This window comes from Bos taurus, chromosome 20, assembly GCF_002263795.3.
Source record: "Bos taurus isolate L1 Dominette 01449 registration number 42190680 breed Hereford chromosome 20, ARS-UCD2.0, whole genome shotgun sequence".
Lineage (NCBI taxonomy): Eukaryota > Metazoa > Chordata > Mammalia > Artiodactyla > Bovidae > Bos > Bos taurus.
In genome coordinates this window covers 1,477,266-1,502,716 of record NC_037347.1, presented here as the reverse complement: position 1 = coordinate 1,502,716, position 25,451 = coordinate 1,477,266, and the positions used below count along the sequence as shown (strand labels likewise).

Genomic DNA, 25,451 nt, shown 5'->3' with positions numbered 1-25,451 from the left:
AACTAAAAACATTTAAGTATTCATTTAAAGTATTTTTCTTCAATAACCAGTAATAATTATATCTTGAATAAATATCATTTGCTGCACAGAGGTATTTTTGTTGTTCTTTTCTGGAACTTTCTTTTGGCAATGTAAAGACAAAACTACTACCACTTATTACAAGCAAGTGAACAGAGTCTCTGTCTTTCTAAGCACCCAACACTTACTTTAAGTTGTCAAGCTTTATTTGAAGTAAATCTGTGTAATAGGTGTCATCTTCCAGAGCAACAGAGTTGGCTGAAGGCTTAGATTCCATACTTTCATATAAACTCTAAAGAAAACAACAATTCTTACTACTTAGATAATAAATTAGGTTAGCATAGGTTTATTAATATCAGTTACCATTACTGAATGCTTATCATATGCCAGGCACTGTGCTAAGTACTATCCACGTAACTCACTCCCTTTCTGAAGCAGGTGTAAGAAGGAGCACTCCTCTGTTACAGATGAGGGAGCTGGCTCACAATACTACAGGCAAGTAGACTGACAAGAGAGAAGCTGAACGCAGCTCTGTCTCCGAAGCCTATGCTTCTAATCACACCTGTGTCCTCCCTCTGGTTCCTCTCTCCTGGCTTTTAATATGGAAGAAACAAATACTCACTGGGAAAGTGCTGCACTCAATATGCCAGCAAATCTGCAAAACTCAGCAGTGGCCACAGGACTGGAAAAGGTCAGTTTTCATCCCAATCCCAAAGCCTTAATTCCAGCCTTATAAAACAGCCATAAATAACAAAAATATGAAAAAGAGTGGAAATCTGTATAGTTATTTTTGGTGCCCGCTCTTCTGAGATTCTGAAAGAATCTCTGTACAATTTCTCTAAGGAAAAAAAATGTAAATCTGCTTAAAAGTATGTAAACAAATTCAGAGATTGAAGGTAAAAGCCCTTAATTTAAAGCCATACTTTTCGAAGTATAGTGCAGAGTATACTGGTGAGCCACATACACCTTTTTTCAAGTTCAACCAAAATTGCAGTCCTTTCAACAATTCTTGTAAGAGAAAGAAAATTATATAAACTTAAAATTTTACACCAATAGCTAATTTTATAATAATAGCTACAATTTAGAATGTTGACATTATTAACGTTTACAAAGTTTGTCATTTATAAGCTGTGACTAGTTCTTTAGTGAGAAGATAGATATCTGTGCTAAGTTAATTTATAAATTCAATGTACTCCTAATAAAAATGCCAACAAACTTTTTTTTTGAGCTAGACGAGATGTTCATAGGGAAAAACAGACATGAAAGGACAGAAAAAATGCTGAGAAAGCAAAGCTGTGGTGGGAGAAGAGCCCTACCAGATGAAACGTAACTGTGAAACCTCTAAAATTAAAAGTATGGCACCGATGTGCAGAAAAGCAGGCCAATCGAATAGAATGGAAAATCCAGAAACAGACTCAAGCATATATGAAAATTTGATATATGATAAAGATCTTATATTAAATCACTGCTATCAAGACTGACTTTTAAATAAACGATGCTGGGACAACTGGCTAGTTATTTGGAAAAGGTAAAATTAGATTTAAACCTCACCCTATACACAAGAATAAACTTCAATCGAGATCAGGTCTCTAAATGTAAAATGTGAAACCATACAAACACTACTAGAAAACGTGCGTCAGTTTCTCTATATACCCATGCAAGTAAATACACCTATGAAAACATGTTAAAACTCACTCATTATTACAAAAATAGAAATTAAGACTACACTGAGATACCATTTCTTATCTATCAATCCAGCAAAAATTTCTTAAAATAATACATTTTATTGGTGAGGTGACAGAGAAATGAGCGCTATGATACAGTGCTAGTTTACTGTGACTCAGCAATTGTACTGTAGGAATTATTCAGGATAATACATCTATAATAAGGAAACACACACACATGCAAAATACACTTTGTAGCACTGTACATAATTGCAAAATACTGGAAATAATCTAAATACCCAGACAGAGGAGAATGTATGAGAACCCATACATCAGAATCCTCTGTTGCTGTGAATTAGGAAGATCTCTCTAAACTAGATGAAGTGATTTCCAGGTTAAAATAAAAAAAAAAGGAAACTATAAAAGACTATCTGTGCTATGCCACATTTGTCCAAGAAATAAAAAGGGAAGATAAAGCCTACATAAAGCTGTTCTCTTTGCACAGAGGAACAGGGCATGAGTAAATCAGAAACAAACTGGCTGCCCAGACAGGTGGGTGTCAACAGAGGGGAAGGAACGGAGACGGGCAAAACTCGGTACAGTTTTGACTTTAGACCACGTTAATGGTTCACATGCTGGAAAGAGTAAATAAATTCAACAAGGATGGACAAAACCTAATTATTTCAGATGAACAACACACTCATAATTGGTAAGGGAAAGTGCAGCACTCAATATGCCAGCAAATTTGGAAAACTCAGCAGTGGCCATAGGATTGGAAAAGGTCAGTTTTCATTTCAATCCCTAAGAAAGGAAATGCCGAAGAGTGTTCAAATCATGTACAATTGCACTCATTTCACATCCTATCAAGATTAGGCTAAAAATCCTTCAAGCTTGGCTTCAGTAGTACACGAACCGAGAAATTCCAGATGTACAAGTTGGATTTAGAAAAGGCAAAGGAACCAGAAATCAAATTGTCAACATTTGCTGGATCACAGGAAAAGCAAGACAATTCCAACAAAACATTTACTTCTGCTTCATTGACTATGCTGAATCCTTTAACTGTGTGGATCACAACAAACTGTGGAATATTCTTGAAGAGATGGGAATATCAGACCACCTTAACTGTCTCCTGAGAAACTTGTATGCAAGTTAAGAAACAACAGTAAGAATTGTACGTGGAACAATGGACTGGTTCAAAATAGGGAAAGGAGTACATCAAGGCTGTATATTGTCACCCTGCTTATTTAACTGTATGCAGAGTACATCATATGAAATGCAGGGCTGGATGAAGCACAAGCTGGAAACAAGATTGCTGGGAGAAATATCAATAACCTCAGATATGCAGATGATACCACTTTAATGGCACAAAATGAAGAGGAACTAAAGAGCCTCTTAATGAAGGTGAAAGAAGAGAGTGAAAAAGTTGGCTTAAAACTCGACATTCAAAAAATGAAGATAAAGGCATCCAGTCCCATCACTTCATGGCAAATAGATAAACAGTGGAAACAGTGTCAGACTTCATTTTTTTGGGCTCCAAAATCACTGCAGATAGTGACTGCAGCCACAAAACTAAAAGACGCTTCCTCCTTGGAAGAACAGATATGACAAACCTAGACAGTGTATCAAAAAGCAGAGACATCACTTTGCCGACTAAGGTCCATTTAGTTAAAGCTAAGGCTTTTCCAGTAGTCGTGTATGGGTGTGAGAGTTGGACCATAAGGAAGGCTGAAAGCCGAGGAATTGATGCTTTCGAACTTTGGTGCTGGCGATGACTGTTGAGGTCCCTTGGACAGCAAGGAGATCAAACCAGTCAATCCTAAAGGAAATCAACCCTGAATATTCACTGGAAGAACTGGTGCTGAAGCTAAAGCTCCAATAACTTTGGCCACCTCAGGTGAAGAACTGACTCATTTGAAAAGACCCTGATGGTGGGAAAGATTGAGGGCAAGAGGAGAAGAGGGTGACAGAGGATGAGATGGTTGGACGGCATCACTGACTCAATGCACATGAGTCTGAGTAGACTCAGGGAGATAATGAAGGACAGGGAAGCCTGGTGTGCTGCAGTTCATGCGGTCGCAGAGTTGGACGTGACTGAACAACAACAACAAAACCTTTGAACATAGTATTTTGACTATATACCCTCAAGTTAAAAACAAAAAGAACAAATCCTGAACTTTAATGAATAATTTCAAAACTATATCTATTTTAAGAATGAGTAAATAAGCAAATATATTGAGGACAATAAGAGCCAGGTTTTTCACTGTTGGAAAAAATGGGGTAGGCAAAGAACCCTGTGGCACTGGACTCAAACTGGAGGTATTAAGTACAACATCAAGGTTTTATTATGTGTTTATGTGTATATATGTGTGTGTAATACACAAAATTGTTTACATGAAACATTGCTAAACATGCATATAACACATACCTAAATACACTAAATATGTGGACATAGACTTCCTGTTCTGTCTGCTAAAAGAATCCAGAAGTGATGACATTTCAGTAGCAATAAGCACATTCAGTGCCCAGATTCTGGTTTCTAAGTGCCCTTCTTCATTTAAAGGAACCTACGTTCCTTGTAGAAATGTTGATTCCATTTGTTGTGCCAGAGTAAGGAAGTACCCCCACTGGCCAAATCTGGGACAGAGTAAATAAGGAAGTTATAGATTACAGTCCATAGGATAAAATAAGAATTTATGAGACTATATGACATCAATAAGCGAGGAGAAAAGCTCTAATTCATTATTCTAACTGAAATTATCATTTGGCAATCATCATAGTAATACCTGTTTCAGGCAAGAATCATCAATGGATGTTCAAGTATAAGGGGAAATAGATATACCTGGCCTAAGTAACTCCCTATGAAATATTTAAGGTTAATATCACCTGTTACAGTAGAAATAGACATCATGTGCCATCTGACGTGACATATTGAGAAAGTATTCTACTACTCCTGGAGTATTCCCATCAAAAATAAGAGAGCCTGAGGAATTGTCCCAGACTGTTTCTGTTCAGTTGCTCAGTTGTGCCTGACCCTTTGCAACCCCATGGACTGCAGCATGCCAGGCTTCCCTGTTCTTCTCTACCTCCTTGAGTTTGCTCCAAGTCATGTCCACTGACCTGGTGATGCCATCCAACCGCCTCATCCACTGCCACCCTCTCCTCCTGCGGTCAGTCTTTCCTGACTTTAATTATATGGGCCTTTAGAGTTTTAAAGAGACTTGACAATTAAATACAACGTATGATCACAGATTGGACCCTAGAAAGGAAAGCATTTGGTCGCTTTTGTATTCCAGGAAGGACATTAGTGGTAATTCCTAAAGTGTAAAAGGCAGCTCAGCTAAAACTATGTATCAATGTAAGTTTCCTGATTGATCATTGTACTATGGTTATGTAAAAGATAAACTTCACTGCTGAGTAACAACTTAAGGGTAAAGGGATAACTGGTTTGCAACTTACTCTCAAATGTTTCAGATAAAAATGTATATACATGGAGAGAGAGAAAATAAAAATGCAAATGTGGTGAAACTGACAACTGGGGAATCTGGGTGAAGAGTATGCGGTAATAGTTTTACAACTTTCCTGAAGGTTTGAATTTCAAAAATTTTGAAATAGTTTACTAAAGACTTGTATGAATTCCAGTTGCCACATAATACTGGACAATGTGACAAAAATCTTACTTTGCATTCATCAAAAATTAGAGGTAGAAAGCACCAAAAAAGAATTAATTACTGGTAACACTTGACAAGAGGAACAAATCTCATTGACATAATGTAGAGTGGAAGACAGAAGCAAGAGTGTGTAGTGAATGGTTTCATTTATATGGAGTTCAAGAGTATTTGTACATGTAAAGCTGGTACAAGTTAGACGGTGGGAGTACTCACTCAAAAGGGACATGGCAGAACTTTTCTGGAAGGCTAGAAGTATTCTATACCATGAGCTGGTAATAATTTAAGGGGGTATATGTATGTAAAACTCACTGAGTTCTACACCTAAGACATGGGTGCTTTGAGTATAAATGAGTTAAAATTTACAATAACAACAACAAATATGGGGGCTCTATTAAAAGAAGCAGTAGTCCAAACCACTGAAAAGCAAAAACAAACTGGAAGAAAAAAGTAAATATTGGTAAATCTCAATAGAAACTATAGATTAATTACATAATAAAGAAACCCATTCAAGTTAAAAGTAGCAAGATATTCAAACAAAAAACTGTTTTATTTTTAAAAGGTGTTTACACATACCTTAAATTTCTCCAGATTCCTAATTTCACCTAAGAGATGTTTAATTTCACCATTCTTCTGCTCCAACATGGCAAGCAACCGTTCCTGCTGTTCAAATTCAGCTTGAGACCCTTTCATTTGTAGCAATGTAGCGATCTGTACCTAGAAGAAAAAAAAATTCTCCCCCATAAAATTGAATGGGGGAGAAGATTCTGATAACTATATTTTTGATACAATTCATACTTTGTACTATACTACTTTGGCTTCATTTTAGAAGCTAAACAAATTAGCTGTGTCTAGTTTAATACTCTAATAATTTGAAAATATTTATTTCAGATAGCCTAGTTACAGATATAACTCTCTAGTACTTATTTCAACTACTTATGAGTTGGTATCTGAAGTCCATAACAATTGTCTGTACTTCTGTGAAACACAGCTGAACTGCATGGCTGTGGTCGAGAAGTCACCAGTTAAGTGGTAGAGAAACCCAGCAGGACGCTGTACTGTACTCACCATAGGCATTCTCATTAAGGGGCTGGTGCAGCTTCTCAAAAATTTTAATGAAATTCAGTAGTATTCAGTGGGGGAAATTATTAAGCTACTCACATTCACAAATGTGAGTTTTGCAAAGAACAAGGATGGAAAGCAAAGGTAAAGGGTGCAAATTCAATATAAAGTTATTTTTTCAAGAGCAGCAATCAACCTACTTAATTATGACTCCACCTCAACTTGGAGTTGCACAGCAACCAGAAGGAAATTAGCTAAAACCTAAACCTAGCATTCCTTTCTGCCTTTGGAAATTTCTGCAGTTCTAAAAAGTGTCAATTAGTTAAAATAAATTTTTGAGTACAGCAATTATATGAAGTTGCAGCTATGGTTATAAGTAAGAGACTACTTTTAACATTTTTAAGGATCCACTTTTTGCTCCTGCTTCATACTGGACTTCCCCGGTGGCTCAGATGCTAAAGCATCTGCCTACAATGCAGGAGACCCAGGTTTGATCCCTGGGTCAGGAAGATCCCCTGGAGAAGGATATGGCAACCCACTCCAGTACTCTCGCCTGGAAAATCCCATGGACGGAGGAGCGAGGTAGGCTACAGTCCATGGGGTTGCAAAGAGTCAGCCACGACTGAGCGACTTCACTTTCACTTTTTCACTTTCATACTGGAAGCTAGACAAATCAATCCCCCCCAAATTCAGAATGCTACCTGTGTCTAAAGATAGTTTGGGGTAGCAGAACAGTGAGAGATTAATAACAATAGCCCAACAAATGTATTTTAATGTATTTAAACAAAGAGCAAATATGAGAAAATTTACAAAGAAATAATTCCCAGATAGGGGAGAGCCAAGGTAAACCAGACAACACAACTGAAATCCTCAGAAATAAAAGACACAGTTGTCCATTAAGTCAGTACTTTTCTATTTGCCAAACATGTAAGCATGTTGCTATGCCTTCGTTTAACTCCAGGACAACTCTTAAGAGGCAAGTTCTATCATCTCTATTTTACAAATGAGGTGACTAATTGCTCTGAAAAATAAGCATACTTGTCCAAAGTCACACAGCTAACAAGCGAGACTAGGATTCAATCCCAAGTTTATCTGATGCCAAAGTTTAATCACTGATCTTTCCTATTTCTTTGGTAAATCTCATCATCCTTAAAAGAGGCAGGAAACCTTACAGACTTCTAGTAAGTGCTACCACTTCAGGAGATCAGGAGTCTAAGGGTTGGCACAATACTGGAATCTAATTTCCACATGCTTTTCTGTTACCAGCTGTTCGGCAAAAATGACGCCCAACAAACCTTAATATTAAAAGGGCTGATATGCTTGACTTGAGAAACTGCAAGGAAAGGAAATTCAAACTTCAGTCTATTAATAAGCCTTTGTGGGAGAACTGAAGAATGGTGAGAGAGCTAGCTTTAGTTGAAGTAGACATTTCAGGGCTACCCTCAGAAAGAAACCAGGCCAACAGCAGGACAGAAAAATTTTTTAATACTTGATTTTTCCCATTACAAAGAAAGAGCTAATGGCAAGGCTACTAAGAATTAAAAACTCAAGGCTAGTGAGTAATAATTAAAAACTCAATCAATCCATGAATGCTACACATACCACTAAAATCTACACAGAATTAAATGTTTTTAAATAAAATATAAAAGGGATCTCTCATTCAATTAAAACATTTTTTTCTAAGGTCATGTAGTTCTAGAAATAATCGTTAAAGTGTATTACTTGTACAAGTCATACTGATACAAAATAAGGTTGAATAAATCTTACACTAATTCTTACCTTCATTCTTTGCATCTGTTCTCTATTAAATGCATTTTGCTTCTTCAGTGACTGATACTTGACTTTCATGCTGATAAGCTGACGTTCCATTGCTGCCCTTCGATCCTCCACCTAGAAAATATAACATGTTTAATTATGCTTTTATTAAGTGAAATGCCAATTAATCAATGGAATATTTTTATGTACCTCTGCAAACAAAGAATTGCCTTTACTGTTGGGGTCCAAGGCTTGCTGGAGGGCCTGGTCTAGCTGCACCTGAAGGTCCTGATTCACTACACGAGCTTTCTAAATTCAAAAGAGAAAACAATTCAGCTACTTGACATAAGATTAGCAAGAAAACACCTTATATAAATTGGAAAAGATGGTATTACTATAATCACAATACCTCTAAGGCATCATAGTAAGAAACCGCTTCTTTCTCTCGCTCTTCTTTTTCTCCTTTAAGCCGGTCTACTTGGCGCATTAAATTAGCATTAAGAAGCTCGAGTTGTTCTTGTCTGTACTGTAGTTCATTCACTTCTTCTTGGAGCGTGGTCTATTAAACAGGAATGAAAAAAGAAGAAACTCTTGAATAATCCTTCAGTTAGCAGCTGTCAGTTTATCTATGAGCAGAGGTTAACACTCAAAACTAAAACTAATAACTACTCAAAGATTATTACAGTGCATAATAAAGAAAACAGCAAAATTCTGTAAAGCAATTATCCTTCAATAAAAAATAAATTCAAAAAAACTCAAAAAAAATTTTTTTTAATTATTTTTTTAAAAAGTGATCAAAAAAAGACTCCAGAGACTGTTTCTTTTCTATGAATTTAAAACTTTCATTTTTAAGTTAATTTTAGCTTACAATGAAAAAAATTATATATATATATCAACTTCCACTGTATGGATCACAGCAAACTCTGGAAAGGGGTCCCAGACCACCTTACCTGCCTCCTGAGAAACCTGCATGCAGGTCAAGAAGCAGCAATTAGAACTAGACATGGAACAATAGATGGGTTTAAAATTTCAAAATTACTAAGTCACGGCTGTATATTGTCACACTGCTTATTTAACTTATATGCAGAGTACACCATTTGAAATGCCAGGCTGAATGAATCACAAGCTGGAATCAAGATTGCCGGAAAAATATCAACAACCTCAGATATGCAGATGATACCACTCTAATGGCAGAAAGTGAAGAGGAACTGAAGCGCCCCCTGATAAAGGTCAAAAAGGAGATTGAAAAAGTTGGCTTAAAACTTAATATTCAAAAAAACGAAAATCATGGCATCTGGTCCCATCACTTCATGGCAAATAGATGGGGAAAATGTGGAAATAGTGGCAGATTTTCTTCGGCTGCAAAATCACTGCAGACGGTGACTGCAGCCATGAAATTAAAAGATGCTTGCCCCTTGGAAGGAAAGCTGTGACAAACCGAAACAGCATATTAAAAAGCAGAGACATTACTTTGCCAACAGAGGTCCATACGATCGAAGCTATGGGTTTTCCAGTAGTCATGTACAGATATGAGAGTTGGACCATAAGGAAGGCTGAGTGCCGAAAAATTGATTCATTTGAACTGTGGTGTTGGAGAAGACTCTTGAGAGTCCCTTGGACCGCAAGGAGATCAAACCAGTCAATCCTAAAGGAGATCATTGGAAGAACTGAAGCTGAAGCTCCAATACTTTGCACACCTGACACAAAGAGCCAACTCACTGGAAAAGACCTTGATGCTGGGAAAGATTGAGGGCAGGAGGAGAAGGGAGTGACAGAGAATGAGACGGATGGGTGGCATTACTGACTCAATGGACATGAGTTTGAGAAAACTTTGGGAGATAGTGAAGGACAGGTGTTAAATGGTCAGGAAGGACAAAAAGGACAAAAGGACAGGAAATTAAATGGTCTTGTTTAGGCTTCAGAGACAAAGCAGAGCAGGCCTCTGACCTTGCTTCTAGCCTGCCTGGACACTACCCTGACTGTGAGTGACTGCCTGCTGTGAGCGCAAGACTTGCAGCACTACAGATAAGATGGGGAAGAATTTTGAGACTGTGGAGACCTTGGAGGGGCCCTGGCCAACCAAGCCCCAGGCATAACAACACTCCAAGTTTTACAAGACAAAACAAACAGCATTAACATGAAACCAGGCTTGCAATTTGGTCAGACTGATGATTATACCAGTTTTCGTCCTGGGATTATAGGCGGGAACCCTGAACTGCAATTTTTTGAAGTCTAACCCAAGTAGTGGACATGCTGCCTGGGACCTTGGGACAATTGGGACTCCAGATGTGCTCTGACACGGGATTTCTCAGCACCGTTTGAATCTGGATGTTGGTCAAAACCCAATTTGGTGACGTATCCTCTGTTCTATTTCCCTTTTCTTTTAATGTTACTATATTGAAAGTAAGCTAGATAATTCTCTAATAAATATTTGTATTATTTGTATAGAACAAGTGGCTTAGTTTGTTAACAAATCCTTTGAACCTGAGACTAAAGTGAAAACTTTCGGCAAAACAATAGGGTGCTGCCGTTCATGGGGTCGCAACAGTCAGACATGACTGAGCAGCTGAACAACAAATCACCTTCTGCAGGACCAACTTTTATATTGGGCTTTTATGACACAAACTAGGATTAGAATAAATGTCTAAATTCTTCCAGAGGTTCCATTAATCTAAAAGTAAAGTCTGCCTTACATAATCATGTAACTTAAAGCTTTACTTTAATTGAAGGAATCCATTTAAAAACTTATTTTTTAATTAGATCAAAGTTAGGCCAAAAAATATTTCAGTCTTAAAAGTAGCTCATAAGGATAATTACAAAAACATGAAAAATATACAGCCAGAACAAGGAGAAAACTCCATAATACACATGCCATAAAAATTACCTTCACATTTTCCATTTCGGTCAGCTCAATTTGAAGAGTCAGTGTCTCTGAAGACACACTTTCATGTACACGTTCAGACATTTGCATTTCCTTTGATTTACTAGAAAGGAGTTTCTCCTGATGATCCACTTTGTGCTTCAGCTGCTTTTCACTTAGCCGAGCTTCATCTAACTCAGCTTTCAGTGTTTCTAACTAAAAAAAGAAAAAAAAGAAAAAGTAAAAGGTCATCAGAACATACAATTGCAGTACAAAGTGTTCTGGTACCTGCAGGACAACTATTTTGGAAGGCAATCACACTAAACAAAATTATTTAACCCCTTTTCCAAAAATGTCACATTGCTTCAGTCTTGGAAAACTAATACAGGCATACCTTGTCTTACTGCGTTTTGCTTAACTGTACCTCCCAGACACTATATTTTTTTCAGACATGGAAAGCTGGTGGCAATCCTGAGCCAAGCAAGTCTGCCAAGCAAGTTTGTCCAATAGCATTTGCTCACTTCTTGTTTCTGTGCCATATTTTGGTGATTCTCACAATCTTTCAAACTTTTTTCATTATTTTATTTGTTATAATGATCTGTGATCAGTGATCTTTGATGTTACTGTTGTAAATGCTTTGGGGCATCACAAACCACACACTCCTGTAAGAGGGTGAGTTGAATTGACAAACTGATAAATTGATGGAGCTGACTGCTCCACTGAACAGTCGTTCCCCTCTCTCTTCCTCTCCTAGGGTCTTTCTATTCCAAAACACAACGATATGAAATTAGGCCAATTGCTAACCCTACAATGGCCTCTGAGTGTTCACACCTCTGACTTTAAATCAAAAACTAGAAATGATCATGCTTAGTGACGGAAGGCTTATTGAGAGCTAACAGGCCGAAAGCTAGGCCTCTTGTGTCAGTTAACCAAGTCGTGAACTGAGAGGAAATGTTCTTCAAGGAAGTTAGAACTGCTACTCTAGTGGACACACAAATGACAAGGAAGCTGAAGAGTTTAGTGCTGATAAGGAGAAAATTTTAGATGTCTAGATAGCAGATCAAACCAGACACAACATTCCCTTAAGCCAAAGTCGAATACAAACTATCTTCAATTTTATGATGGTTGAGAGGCAGGTGGAAGGTGCCGAAGAAAATTTTGATGCTAACAGAGATTGGTTCATGAAGTTTAAGAAAAGAAGTTGCAGCCAATGCTCATTGACCATTCTGAAACCCCTAGGGCCCTTAAAAATTACATTTAATCTGCTCTGCTTGTGCTCTATAAATGGGACACCACCTGGCTGACAGCACATCTCTTTACAACATGGTTTACTGAATATTCAAAGTCTACTATTGAGACCTACTGCTCAGAAAAAAGATTCCTTTCAAAATATCACTGCTCACTCAGAGTGCACCTGGTCACCAAAGTGAGATGTGGGAGATTCAGGTTGTTTTTGTGCCTGGTAACACAAGATCCACTCTGCAGCCCACAGGATCAAGGAGTAATTTTTGACTATTAATTCTTACTACTTAACTGCTGTAACTTCATGATAAAATGCTAATAGATGAGGAGTTGCGTCTTATGGATGAGCAAAGAGAGTGGTTCTGAGATGGAATTCACCCTTGGTGAAGATGCTGTGAAGACTGCTGAAATGGCAACAAGGACTTAGAACAGGACATAAACTTAGTTGACAACGTAGTGACAGAGTTTGAGACTGGGCCTCCCGGGTGGCACCAGTGGTGAAGAGTCCACCTGCCAATGCAGGAGAGGGAAGAGGCGTGGGTGGGTTTGATTCCTGAATTGGGAAGGTCCCCTGGAGGAGGAAATGGCAACCAACTCCAGTATTCTTGCCTGGGAAATCCCATGGACAGAGGAGCCTAGCAGGCTATAGTCCATGTGGTCTGAGGCATAAAGGTTGGACACCACTGAGCATCTGAGCAGCAGCAGCAGAGTTTGAGACAATTGGGTCCAATTTTGAAATAAGTTCTACTGTGGATAAAATGCTACCAAACAGCTTTGATGCTACAGAGATACTGCTCGTGAAAGGAAGAGTCAATTGATACTGTTGACTTATTTTAAGAAATTGCCACAGCCAACCCAACCTTCAGCAACCACTGCCCTGATCAGTCAGCAGCCATCAACACAGATGAAAAAAAAAGATGACTTTAAAAGACCACTTTGGAAACTAAAAAATTCATGTGACTCACTTTACTGCAGTGGTCTAGAACTTTCCCTGCAGTATCTCAGAGGTATGCCTATATGTGTCACATCCTCCTTACAGGAGGAGGATGAAGCTTTAGGGTCAGGTCGAGGTTTAACCTGTCTCACATTCCTCAAATGTAAGACTATAAATGATTCTACCTGCGTTATTGTGTGGCTCTCAACCGAGATTAGGTGGGTAAAACATTCAGTACCACATCTAACATTCACTAAATGGTTTGTTAATAAAAGTCTTTTACTTGATGTCCAGGGTTACCATTATCATCTATATTGAATTACATTGAATAGGGTCTCAACATTCCTAGAATATATACTGATATTTGCTTACTATTTAAAAAATAAAGAGACTTCTATTTTGATTTCTTTTCCCCTTTCAATTTTATCATGTAAAATAAAAATTTCACCTGATTGATGTATGTTGAAATGTGTATATCCTTCTGAAAAACATCTGAATAACCCAAACTTATTCTATGATGAGATGACTGCTGCTGCTGCTGCTAAGTCGCCTCAGTCGTGTCCGACTCTGTGCGACCCCGGAGACGGCAGCTCACCAGGCTCCCCTGTCCCTGGGATTCTCCAGGCAAGAACACTGGAGTGGGTTGCCATTTCCTTCTCCAATGCATGAAAGTGAAAAGTGAAAGTAAAGTCACTCAGTTGTGTCCGACTCTTAGCGACCCCATGGACTGGGGTTTCCTATTTGGCCAAAGCTACGTATCTTTTAACAGGCAGTGACGTCCCTTGTTTTATAAGCACACAACTAATCCTTACACATCATCAGAGTAGGTCTGGACTCCTGGCCATGTTGCCACCGTGTGAAAAATGAATGGCATGACAGCGATAAAGGAAACAGGCTACCTGGACAGTCGTGCAGAGATGATGGTGAGCTGGACTACGGAGTAGCGGATACAGATATTTTGTAGCTCAAGTTCTTAAGAGCTTGTTGATGGACTAATGTGAGAAATAAGTGAAAGAAAGATGGCAAGTAAAACTCCTAATTATTGGTACAAGTAATCTGAGAACACAAGAAGACTGAAAATATTTTTTGAATGATTTAGTCTTTACCAAAAAGCCATCTCTATAACTGGCCTTACTTTAGACTCAATATTTCCTACATTACTTTTTTGTTTAGGTATTGAAAGTTATTGCTAAACTGAAAATATCCATGAGGAAGAAAAAAAGCATCCATATCAGTTATTGGTGTCTCAACCTGCGTAGCTTCAGACAAGCTGGATTATTATTTGTCAGAGTGGTAAGCAAGATGATTCTAAGTATTGCATGAAAGCATATTTTGATAGTTATATTTTATTGCATATTAGGAAAAAAATAACCAGCTCAAACATAATATATTTCATTGATATTGTTACTCAAAATTAGAGAACATTTAAAAGAGAGTCAATTTAATGAGAATTAACTAACCAGCACAGGTGGTACAGATACATAAAAATCTTAAAAGATGCTACACGAAACACGGTGAAGCAGGCTTTGACCTGAGAACCAAATTTTGACTGATAGTCTCTAGCTCTATAATCTTGTCCAACTTTACTCAATCTGTTTAAACATTGGTTTTCTCATGTTATATGGAGATAATAATGGCACCTCCCTTAAGGAGTTGTGTATGAACTAGATCATATGTATTAGTTTATCTTCAATAAACAAACTGTAAAATATATATTTTATAGTTATAAAATATACAACTCTAATGTACATTAATTTACCAAAAACTATTGGTTTCTTTGCGGAATTATAAAGTGTACCACCAGCTGCAGTGAAGGCTAGGAAACTAGTCTTTCTGAAAAGGGGTCGGTATCCTAAACACTCTAAAGGAGGCCATGCTGATCAGAGCTAAAACTCCTTAACAAATACTCAGTTGCTAAAATTAAATAATTCAATTTAACTACTAAAATGTTATTTAAACAAACCACTAAGGTAACTACTGTTTCTCAGTGTTTCCGCTCCTCATATTAAGATAATGGAACCCCTCATCTCAGCTATTTTGCACAGATGGTAGTAAGAAAGTCTTTCATCATCTAAAGTTTACAAATGGTTGCATGAGCGTGAAATACTTCTGTTTCAAAACACAGATGCCCAAACCTTTTTCTTCAGTTCATTCACTTCCTGCCCATGGCTTCTGCTCAGTGTTTCTTCTAATTGCTCCAGATGCATTTTCTGTTGTTGTTTAATAGTTTCACATTCAGAGCTCAAACTTTCTAACATTCGACTCTTGAGCTCAACTTCTCTCTGAAGAGTGTATTTTTCTTGTTCGTAGCTCTGAAAACAGATTCAATTATAATTCAGTTACATAAAAATAACTTAAAGCCATCACACATAAGCAGTTTTCATCTTTGAATCATTCCTGTTTCACACATTTGCTGCTTTCTAAGTAACAACCACATGTTCAATCTGGAATAACTATAGCTAGTATTAATGTAAAAAAAACCCTGAGAGGTGATTTGAGACTAAATTAAAGTTCATGCTGGGCATATGGTAATTGCTTCTACGTCCTGTCAAAGAAGTAAAAAGTGATCTATGGCTGTCAAGTCAAGTAGTCTCTGCTAGGAAGAAAAAAAAAATTAATAGCACTTAAGTTTATTTAGTAAGAATTATTTGGTTTGATAATAATATTCTCTACTTGTAGCTCTAAGTAAAATGAAGAAAAGGTCATTAGTTCAAACCTCAACAAGCTTTAAAAAAAATAAGATAAAATTAGGTTTAAAAGGAAAAAATTAACAATAAGGGTGGTCATTAGTTTTTTTAACTGCTATGTTTAAATTTGGAGATCAAAGTTTAAATACATTACTGAGCATTTTCTAAGTAAAACTGATTTATTCATTCTTTTAATAAAAGCATGTCAGATATTAGGGATGCAGCTGTGAGCAAGAGACAAAAAATTCCTCTCTCTCATGTCATGTCTCTCATGAGAGTGGGGGACAAATAACTCAGAAAGAGGCAAGAGCTCCTGTGGAGCCCGTAAGGCAGGACTAGTATAGCTAAGAACAAGGGAAAGTAATTCATAAGATGAGGTCAAACGTTGAAAGCAGTTAGACTACATGGAAATCTACAAACCCAGGTAGGGAACTCAGTTTTTGTCGTAAATAAAACGGAAAGCTGCTCCGTGCTCTCAGCAGAGCTGTGACATGACCTTTTATATGCTCCTCAATGACCATCTGGCTGACATGTAAAGAGTGAACGGTGTGAATGGCAATCTGGGAGACAGGAAACCTAATCAGGAGGCTATGATAACAGTCCAGGGGAGAGATGATGGTGGTCTGAACAAGAGCAGCAGATGTTCTGTAGGTCAAGTTTTTAGAGCTTACTAGTGGATTAAATATGAGAAATATGGACAGAAAGATATTGAGTAAAACTTGTAGATGTTTGGCTCAAGTAACTGGATAAATGTTTTTATAGTTACTAAGTAAGGTAAAGAATTCTGCAAGAGCATGTTTGGTTAGTGGGCAAGGAATCAACTATTCTGTTTATGTTAAGTCTGAGATGACCATTAGTGGGCAACGGACTACAAAAGTCTAGACTTAGGACAGAACTAAGGAGTTGGTGTAGCATCAAGACAAACCAAAGTCTAAAATTCAATATGAAGTAAAGAAAAAGAACATATTTTTCAAACTCAGAACACAGAGTCAGAAAAAAAAAAATATTAGAGATTCATTTAGTTCATTTCCCTGTAGATGGGTGGGAATTAGACCTAAAATTTTCAGAAAACAAAAATATTAAATTAGTAATATTAATGACTGCTGGACAACAGCAATCTTCAGTGGCTAAGCACAAACTGGTGAACAGGAGTCTAGTGTCCTACCTCAGTCAGGGTCATCATTTCATTGCGGCATTTATCCAGTTGATTCTGCAGTTCATTCTGGCTCTCCACTAGTTGTAAACCATACTGTGCAGCTTTCCGTCGCTCTTCTTCAGTCTCTTTGAGTTTGCATCGAAGATCTGCTATTACATCTGACTCCATGATTTTTTTCCTGTCTACTGTAAATAGAAGAAATAAAAGTATCTAAACTTAAACAAAAAACTTCATGTCACTAATAAAAGATACAAATGTGTTGTGTGTGTATGTATACATTCAATATCACTGCCACATGAAAACACAGTATTAAAGATTTTCTCTTTGACTTTTAAATGGTCAAATTTGCATTACTGTTATAAGAGTAAGGTCTGACTACTTTGTTACCCAATTTGAGAACAAATGAAATACAACAAAAAGAAAAAAAAAAGATGAATACAATTTAATTTTGCTTCTAAGGAATGCAGTATTAGGAAACTATTCAGTTGTTGTGTGCTAAGCTTCCTTAAATGCTACGGTAGGATGATCTCATAATTATATCACTATACAGGTAACCAAGTTAAGAGAACAGTAAAAGAAATCAACAAACTTTATAGTAGCATATCTTCTACTTAACTATAAAAAGGTACCTCTGAATAAGATTGATAAGGTAAGGACTAGCATGTCCACAAGTGTTCACAACAGTGTTAACTTCCTGAACACATTAAATCTGCCACATTAAATGTACTTTATTGAAAACAGACTCATTAGCATTTTGCTAGTTATTCATAAGAACACACGCAAAACAGACACCATGTTTAGAGTAATTAAAGAACAACCTCATTCTAGAGTTTCAAGCAAAGACTTAAACATTTAATATAGAGCTCAACCTCACTCATCATCCTTCCCCACTGGTTCCAGGCTCCTCAGTTCAGTTCAGTTCAGTCGCTCAGTCGTGTCCGACTCTTCGCGACCCCCTGAATCGCAGCATTCCAGGTCTCCCTGTCCATCACCAACACCCGGAGTTCACTCAGACTCACGTCCATCGAGTCAGTGATACCATCCAGCCATCTCATCCTCTGTCGCCCCCTTTTCCTCCTGCCCCCAATCCCTCCCAGCATCAGAGTCGTTTCCAATGAGTCAACTCTTCACATGAGGTGGCCAAAGTACTGGAGTTTCAGCTTCAGAATCATTCCTTCCAAAGAAATCCCAGGGGTGATCTCCTTCAGAATGGACTGGTTGGATCTCCTTGCAGTCCAAGGGACTCTCAGGAGTACTCTCCAACACCACAGTTCAAAAGCATCAATTCTTCGGTGCTCAGCTTTCTTCACAATCCAACTCTCACATCCATACATGACCAATGGAAAAATCATAGCCTTGACTAGACGGACCTTTGTTCGTAATGTCTCTACTTTTCAATATGCTATGTAGGTTGGTCATAAATTTTCTCCCAAGGAGTAAGCGTCTTTTAATTTCATGGCTGCAATCACCATCTGCAGTGATTTTGGAGCCCCCCAAAATAAAGTCTGACACTGTTTCCACTGTTTCCCCATCTATTTCCCATGAAGTGATGGGACCAGATGCCATGATCTTCGTTTTCTGAATGCTGAGCTTTAAGCCAACTTTTTCACTCTCCTCTTTCACCTTCATCAAGAGGCTTTTTAGTTCCTCTTCACTTTCTACCATAAGGGTGGTGTCATCTGCATATCTGAGGTTATTGATATTTCTCCTGGCAATCTTGATTCCAGCTTGTGCTTCTTCCGCTCAGGTGTTTCTCATGATGTACTCTGCATATAAGTTAAATAAGCAGGGTGACAATATACAGCCTTGACGTACTCCTTTTCCTATTTGGAACCAGTCTGTTGTTCCATGTCCAGTTCTAACTGTTGCTTCCTGATCTGCATACAGGTTTCTCAGAAGGCAGGTCAGGTGGTCTGGTACTCCCATCTCTTTCAGAATTTTCCACAGTTTATTGTAATCCACACAGTCAAAGGCTTTGACATAGTCAATAAAGCAGAAATAGATGTTTTTCTGGAGCTCTCTTGCTTTTTTGATGATCCAGCAGATGTTGGCAATTTGATCTCTGGTTCCTCTGCCTTTTCTAAAACCAGCTTGAACATCTGGAAGTTCACGGTTCACGTATTGCTGAAGCCTGGCTTGGAGAATTTTGAGTGTTACTTTACTAGCGTGTGAGATGAGTGCAATTGTGCAGTAGTTTGAGCATTCTTTGGCATTTCCTTTCTTTGGGACTGGAATGAAAACTGACCTTTTCCAGTCCTGTGGCCACTGCTGAGTTTTCCAAATTTGCTGACATATTGTGTGCAGCACTTTCACAGCATCATCTTTCAGGATTTGAAATAGCTCAACTGGAATTCCATCACCTCCACTAGCTTTGTTCATAGTGATGCTTTCTAAGGCCCACTTGACTTCACATTCCAGGATGTCTGGCTCTAGGTGAGTGATCATACCATCGTGATTATCTTGGTCATGAAGATCTTTTTTGTACAATTCTTCTGTGTATTCTTGCCACCTCTTCTGAATATCTTCTGCTTCTGTTAGGTCCATATCATTTCTGTCCTTTATCGAGCCCATCTTTGCATGAAATGTTCCCTTGGTATCTCTAATTTTCTTGAAGAGATCTCTAGTCTACCCCATTCTGTTGTTTTCCTCTATTTCTTTGCATTAATCACTGAGGAAGGCTTTCTTATCTCTTCTTGCTATTCTTTGGAACTCTGCATTCAGATGCTTATATCTTTCCTTTTCTTCTTTGCTTTTTGCTTCTCTTCTTTTCACAGCTATTTGCAAGGCCTCCCCAGACAGCCATTTTGCTTTTATGCATTTCTTTTCCATGGGGATGGCCTTGATCCCTGTCTCCTGTACAGTGTCACGAACCTCAGTCCATAGTTCATCAGGCAATCTATCCGATCTAGTCCCTTAAATCTATTTCTCACTTCCACTGTATAATCATAAGGGATTTAGGTCATACCTGAATGGTCTAGTGGTTTTCCCTACTTTCTTCAATTTAAGTCTGAATTTGGCAATAAGGAGTTCATGATCTGAGCCACAGTCAGCTCCCAGTCTTGTTTTTGCTGACTATATAGAGCTTCTCCATCTTTGGCTGCAAAGAATATAATCAACCTGATTTCAGTGTTGACCATCTGGTGATATCCATGTGTAGAGTCTTCTCTTGTGTTGTTGGAAGAGGGTGTCTGTTATGACCAGTGCATTCTCTTGGCAAAACTCTCTTAGCCTTTGCCCTGCTTCATTCTGTACTCCAAGGCCAAATTTGCCTGTTACTCCAGGTGTTTCTTGACTTCCTACTTTTGCATTCCAGTCCCCTATAATGAAAAGGGCATCTTTTTGGGGTGTTAGTTCTAAAAGGTCTTGTAGATCTTCATAGAACCGTTCAACTTCAGCTTCTTCAGCATTACTGGTTGGGGCATAGGCTTGGATTACTGTCATATTGAATGGTTTGCCTTGGAAACGAACAGAGATCATTCTGTCATTTTTGAGATTGCATCCAAGTACTGCATTTTGGACTCTTCTGTTGACCACGATGGCCACTCCATTTCTTCTAAGGGATTCCTGCCCACAGTAGTAGATATAATGGTCATCTGAGTTAAATTCACCCATTCCGGTCCATTTTAGTTCGCTGATTCCTAGAATGTTGATGTTCACTCTTGCCATCGCCTGTTTGACCACTTTCAATTTGCCTTGATTCAGGCCATTGTAAACAAAACTTTGGCTTCTACTCTGGGTGAAATGGGAAGTCACTGCAAAGTTTGGAGTAGAGACCGATACGTTTAAAAGGATCATTTTGGCTGATACGCTGAATAGTTGGGAGGGAAGCAAGTTGAAAGCAGAAAGATCAGGTGAGATGGCCAGTCCTACCAGAGTGGCTGCCACAGAAGGTGATGAGATTTAACACATATTCTGAAGGCAGAACCAAAATGATTTTCTGACAAATGGAATGTGGGATGTATGAAAGAGAATTTTAAAAGGCCTCCAAAGCTTCTGGCTGAGCAACTAGTAGAACAGATTTGCCAATAACTTTTAGTTGAATGAAGCCCAGACTGCTAAAGCTGGCATTACAGTTTTATAATATGGCTTCAGCTTGACATTTTAACCCTTTAACCCTCTACTCCCCAATAGAAATTCTCCAGTATAGCTCTTTTTATACCCTTCTTAGATCATGCTAATTGGTAAATTGCCTTCTGCTCTCCTCTAAATCCATCATTCAATATCTGGCTCAAGTTGGTCTCTTCTGTCATTTCTCCCGCCTTTATCTCCCCAGAAATTATGGTTGTTCCACTCTTGACACTTGTTATGTGTATTAAGAGACTGAGTACTTCACCTTTTTTTATGTTTATATGTCCTAACTACAAGAATATAAATAATGTTGGACAGAAACAATATAACATGAGCACAAACACAGTTTTTCTTAAATCTCCCACAGTTCATCTATAGTACTGTGTTGTCCATGCTCAGTAATTCACAATGTTACCTGAATTAATATGGAGACATGTCAGGGGCTCGGAGAAGGCAATAGCACCCCACTCCAGTACTCTTGCCTGGAAAATCCCATGGATGGAGGAGCCTGGTAGGCTCCAGTCCATGGGATCGCTAAGAGTTGAACACAACTGAGCGACTTCACTTTCACTTTTCACTTTCATTCATTGGAGACAGAAATGGCAATCCACTCCAGTGTTCTTGCCTGGAGAATCCCAGGGACGGGGAAGCCTGGTGGGCTGCTGTCTATGGCGTCACACAGAATCGGACACGACTGAAGTGACTTAGCAGCAGCATAAATTTTTTAGTTCTGTGTTCATCAAAGTACAAGCATAATTAAAGAGAAGAGGACAAAGGATGGAGCCCTGTTATGAGGTGGAAAAGAAGACAGCAAAGGATACTCAAGCACGATCAGTGAGCTAGGAGGAAAAGGAAGAGCATGTGCTGTCTTAGAACTCAATAAACAAACATGTATTAAGGAGGTAGATGATAAACTGCACCAAATGCTAAATCAAATAAGGTGAACACTGAGAACTGGCCATTGGATTTAAATTCACGGAGGTCAACTAGAAGATGACCCAAAGAATAGTTTTGATGGGGAGACTGGGGCAAAAGCCTGACTGGAATTAATTGGAGAGAATGGTAGAACAGTGGATAGCAAGCACAGTTTTGCTGCAAAGAGCAGATAAACGGAGCAGTAGCTGGAGATGCACTAGGGTCTTTTTTTTTTAAGATGAAAAACTCTTTAAGAAAAAACAACAGCAAGCTTGTATAACAAAGAAGAGATCAAGCAAAGAAAAACTAATGATATAGAAGACATGGAGAACTACGGAGTAATGAATGTGCAGGGTCTGATTTCTGGACAGGTACATGAATGTTTCATCTGAATTAAAGGAAAGTAAAGTATATGGGTACAGACAAAGACACTGGTAAGTATGTAGATACAGTGTTCAGAGTCTGCATGAGTGCCCTTCTGCTTCAATTTATCAGTAAATTAGGAAGGTAAACTATGAAGATGGAGGAGGAAATATAGGGTTTTAGAAGGGGGGGGTAAAAAAAAAAAAAAAAAGAATCCTATGTTATCCAGGACTGGCTATCACTGCTCTAAAATGCAAGACCTCTCCAAAGCTCGTACATGATAGAGCCAGCCATTAATTGTTGAGCTGTTAATAATAATTTATATTTGCTAAGGATTTACCATTTGCCAGGCAGAAGAGCTTCAAATGCACTATCAGATTTAATTCTCTTAATGGGCCTGAGCTATGTACTATTGGCATCAATATTTACTGAAGAAAATATGGGACTAGCCTCAAGATATCCCAGCCATCAATGTCCAAGACAGCCACAAAATTAGCTCTCATTCACTCTAAAGATTTGCTGGAATTCCTATTATGTGTCAGGTACTGTGCTGTTGCTGAGGATACAATGTGATCCTCAAACCAGACCATATACCTGCCTTCTTGAATTTTACAGTCTATTACTGGAAAGATGTTAAATCAAATAACTGATAATGTAAAGTTACAAGTGTGTTAAGTGCAAGAAGGAGAGGTGTATGGTGCTATCTGAACCTATAACTCAGGGCAGCAGTCTCAATCTGGGTGGTGGCGTGGGGGCAGGGTCAGAGGGAATAAGGACAAGAAAGATTTCTCTGAGGAAGTGACTTTTCAACAGGTGTAATGAACATCTAAGAGTAACCTATCAATCTGCAGAGAAAGGTAGCCAGGGTTGAATAAAAACTATAGCTAATATGTACCAGATATCGCACTCGATGCTTTGCAAACATTATTACTGCAAACTCTGGAAAATTCTTAAAGAGATGGGAATACCAGCCCATGTGACCTGCTTCTTGAGAAATCTGTACGCAGGTCAGGAAGCAACAGTTAGAACTGGACGTGGAACAACAGACTGGTTCCAAATAGGGAAAGGAGTATGTCAAGTCTGTATATTATCACCATGCTTATTTAACTTATATGCAGAGTACATCATAGAAATGCTGGACTGGATGAAGCACAAGCTGGAATCAAGATTGCCAGGAGAAATATCAATAACCTCAGATATGCAGATGACACCACATTTATGGCAGAAAGCGAAGAAGAACTAAAGAGCCTCTTGATGAAAGGGAAAGAGGAGAGTGAAAACACTGGTTTAAAACTCAACATTCAGAAAACGAAGATCATGGCATCTGGTCCCATCACGTCATGGCAAATAGATGGGGAAACAGTGGAAACAGTGTCAGACTTTATTTTGGGGGGCTCCAAAATCACTGCAGATAGTGACTGCAGCCATGAAATTAAAAGATGCTTGCTCCTTGGAAGAAAAGTTATGACCAACCTAGACGGCATATTAAAAAGCAGTACTTTGCCAACAAAGGTCCATCTAGTCAAAGCTACGGTTTTCCAGTAGTCATGTATGGATGTGAGAGTTGGACTATAAAGAAAGCTGAGTGCTGAAGAATTGAGTCATTTGAACTGCGGTGTTGGAGAAGACCCTTGAGAGTCCCTTGGACAGCAAGGAGATCCAACCAGTCCATCCTAAAGAAAATCAGTCCTGAATATTCATTGGAAGGGCTGTTGCTGAGGCTGAAACTCCAATAGTTTGGCCATCTGATGCGAAGAACTGACTCATTTGAAAACACCCTGATGCTGGGAATGATTGAAGGCAGGAGGAGAAAGGGACGACAGAGGATGAGATTGTTGGATGGCATCATCGACTCAATGGACATGAGTTTGAGTAAACTCCGGGAGCTGGCAATGGACAGGGAGGCCTGGTGTGCTGCAGTCCATGGGGCTGCAAAGAGTCAGACGGACTGAGTGACTGAACTGAACTGAAACATTATTTTATTGAATCCTCTCAACAACCCTATGAGATAAAAGGGTTACCCCTCCCCCCAAACCATGGACTGCAGCATGCCAGCCTGCAGGCACTCCATGGGGTCTCAAAGAGTCAGACCCTACTTGGCGACTGAACAACAACCCCTCATTTTACACAGATGCAAACTGAAAGGTTAAGTAACAGAGGCACAGAAAGGTTAAGTAACTTGCCCAGGGTTATCAGGTGGTAACACTGATAACTCAGTGGCTAAGTGAGATGGGAACAGGATTTCGTTCCATAGCCTGGTGCTCCTAACCACTTTGAAAAAAGCATGTAGCAGACAGGAAGCTCAGGGGATCAGATTGCTTGAGTTGTCACCCCACCTTCAGTACTGACTGGCAGCATCAACTTGAACAATTTCTCCAATGTCTTGTTTAGTCATCCATAAACCAAGGTCAGTTACAATAGGGTTTTTGTTTAAGATTAAACCAGCAATGGGTAAAAAGCAGCTAGAGCGGAATCCTACAGGAAACTGTCTGAGCAGCGCTGTCCAGTAGAAAAACAGTGCGAACAAGACACGTTGATTTTCAATTTTCTAGGTTCCACGTTCATTTTAAAAAGTAAATAGTGGTGAAATTCACTTTAACAATGCGTTATTTAACGCAATATATCCGAAAGATTATCATTTCAACATGTAGTCGTCATATTATCAACCAGAGTGTAGTCTTTAAAATCCAGTGTGTATTTTAATTACATTTGTAGCCTTTCTCGAATCGGACTGCCACATGTGTCATACAGCCGGCAGACATACAGCCAGCGCAGATCCAGTGTTCGTTATCCCCCAGACCCAGGCAACGGACCCGACTTTCCGTATTTACGCAGAATTCCCGGGGGCAGTCGTAGCGGCCCAGCGGAATATTAGGGTCGGCTCGGAACCTGGTCTGTAAGAGCTGAGTTCTGCCGAAGAAGCTGCTCCAGCTAAAAGCCTGGGCGGAGACCCAGGCCCCAAGTATTCCTAGGCCCTGCCCTCCTCTCCCCAGGAGCCCTTCTCTACGCCGCCCCGGCGCTTCCCCCTTCATACACACCTCCCTCCGGGCCCCTGGCCCCTA

At 38.9% G+C, this 25,451-nt stretch overlaps 1 protein-coding gene across 6 annotated transcripts in view; it reads right to left on the bottom strand.

The window, feature by feature from the left end:
- Positions 1-25,451, bottom strand: part of SPDL1 (spindle apparatus coiled-coil protein 1) — a 33,100-nt gene that overhangs the window by 7,514 nt on the left and 135 nt on the right. For 4 of the 6 annotated variants that reach the window (XM_005221385.5, XM_024981274.2, XM_024981275.2 and 1 more), the window contains 8 exon segments: positions 17,053-17,228; positions 15,336-15,512; positions 11,049-11,240; positions 8,574-8,723; positions 8,375-8,473; positions 8,189-8,299; positions 5,924-6,064; positions 207-310 (listed from right to left, as the gene is read on the bottom strand). In XM_005221385.5, coding sequence (XP_005221442.1) covers positions 207-310; positions 5,924-6,064; positions 8,189-8,299; positions 8,375-8,473; positions 8,574-8,723; positions 11,049-11,240; positions 15,336-15,512; positions 17,053-17,211 — 1,133 coding nt within the window. In that variant the 5' untranslated portion in view covers positions 17,212-17,228. 6 annotated transcript variants of the gene reach the window in all.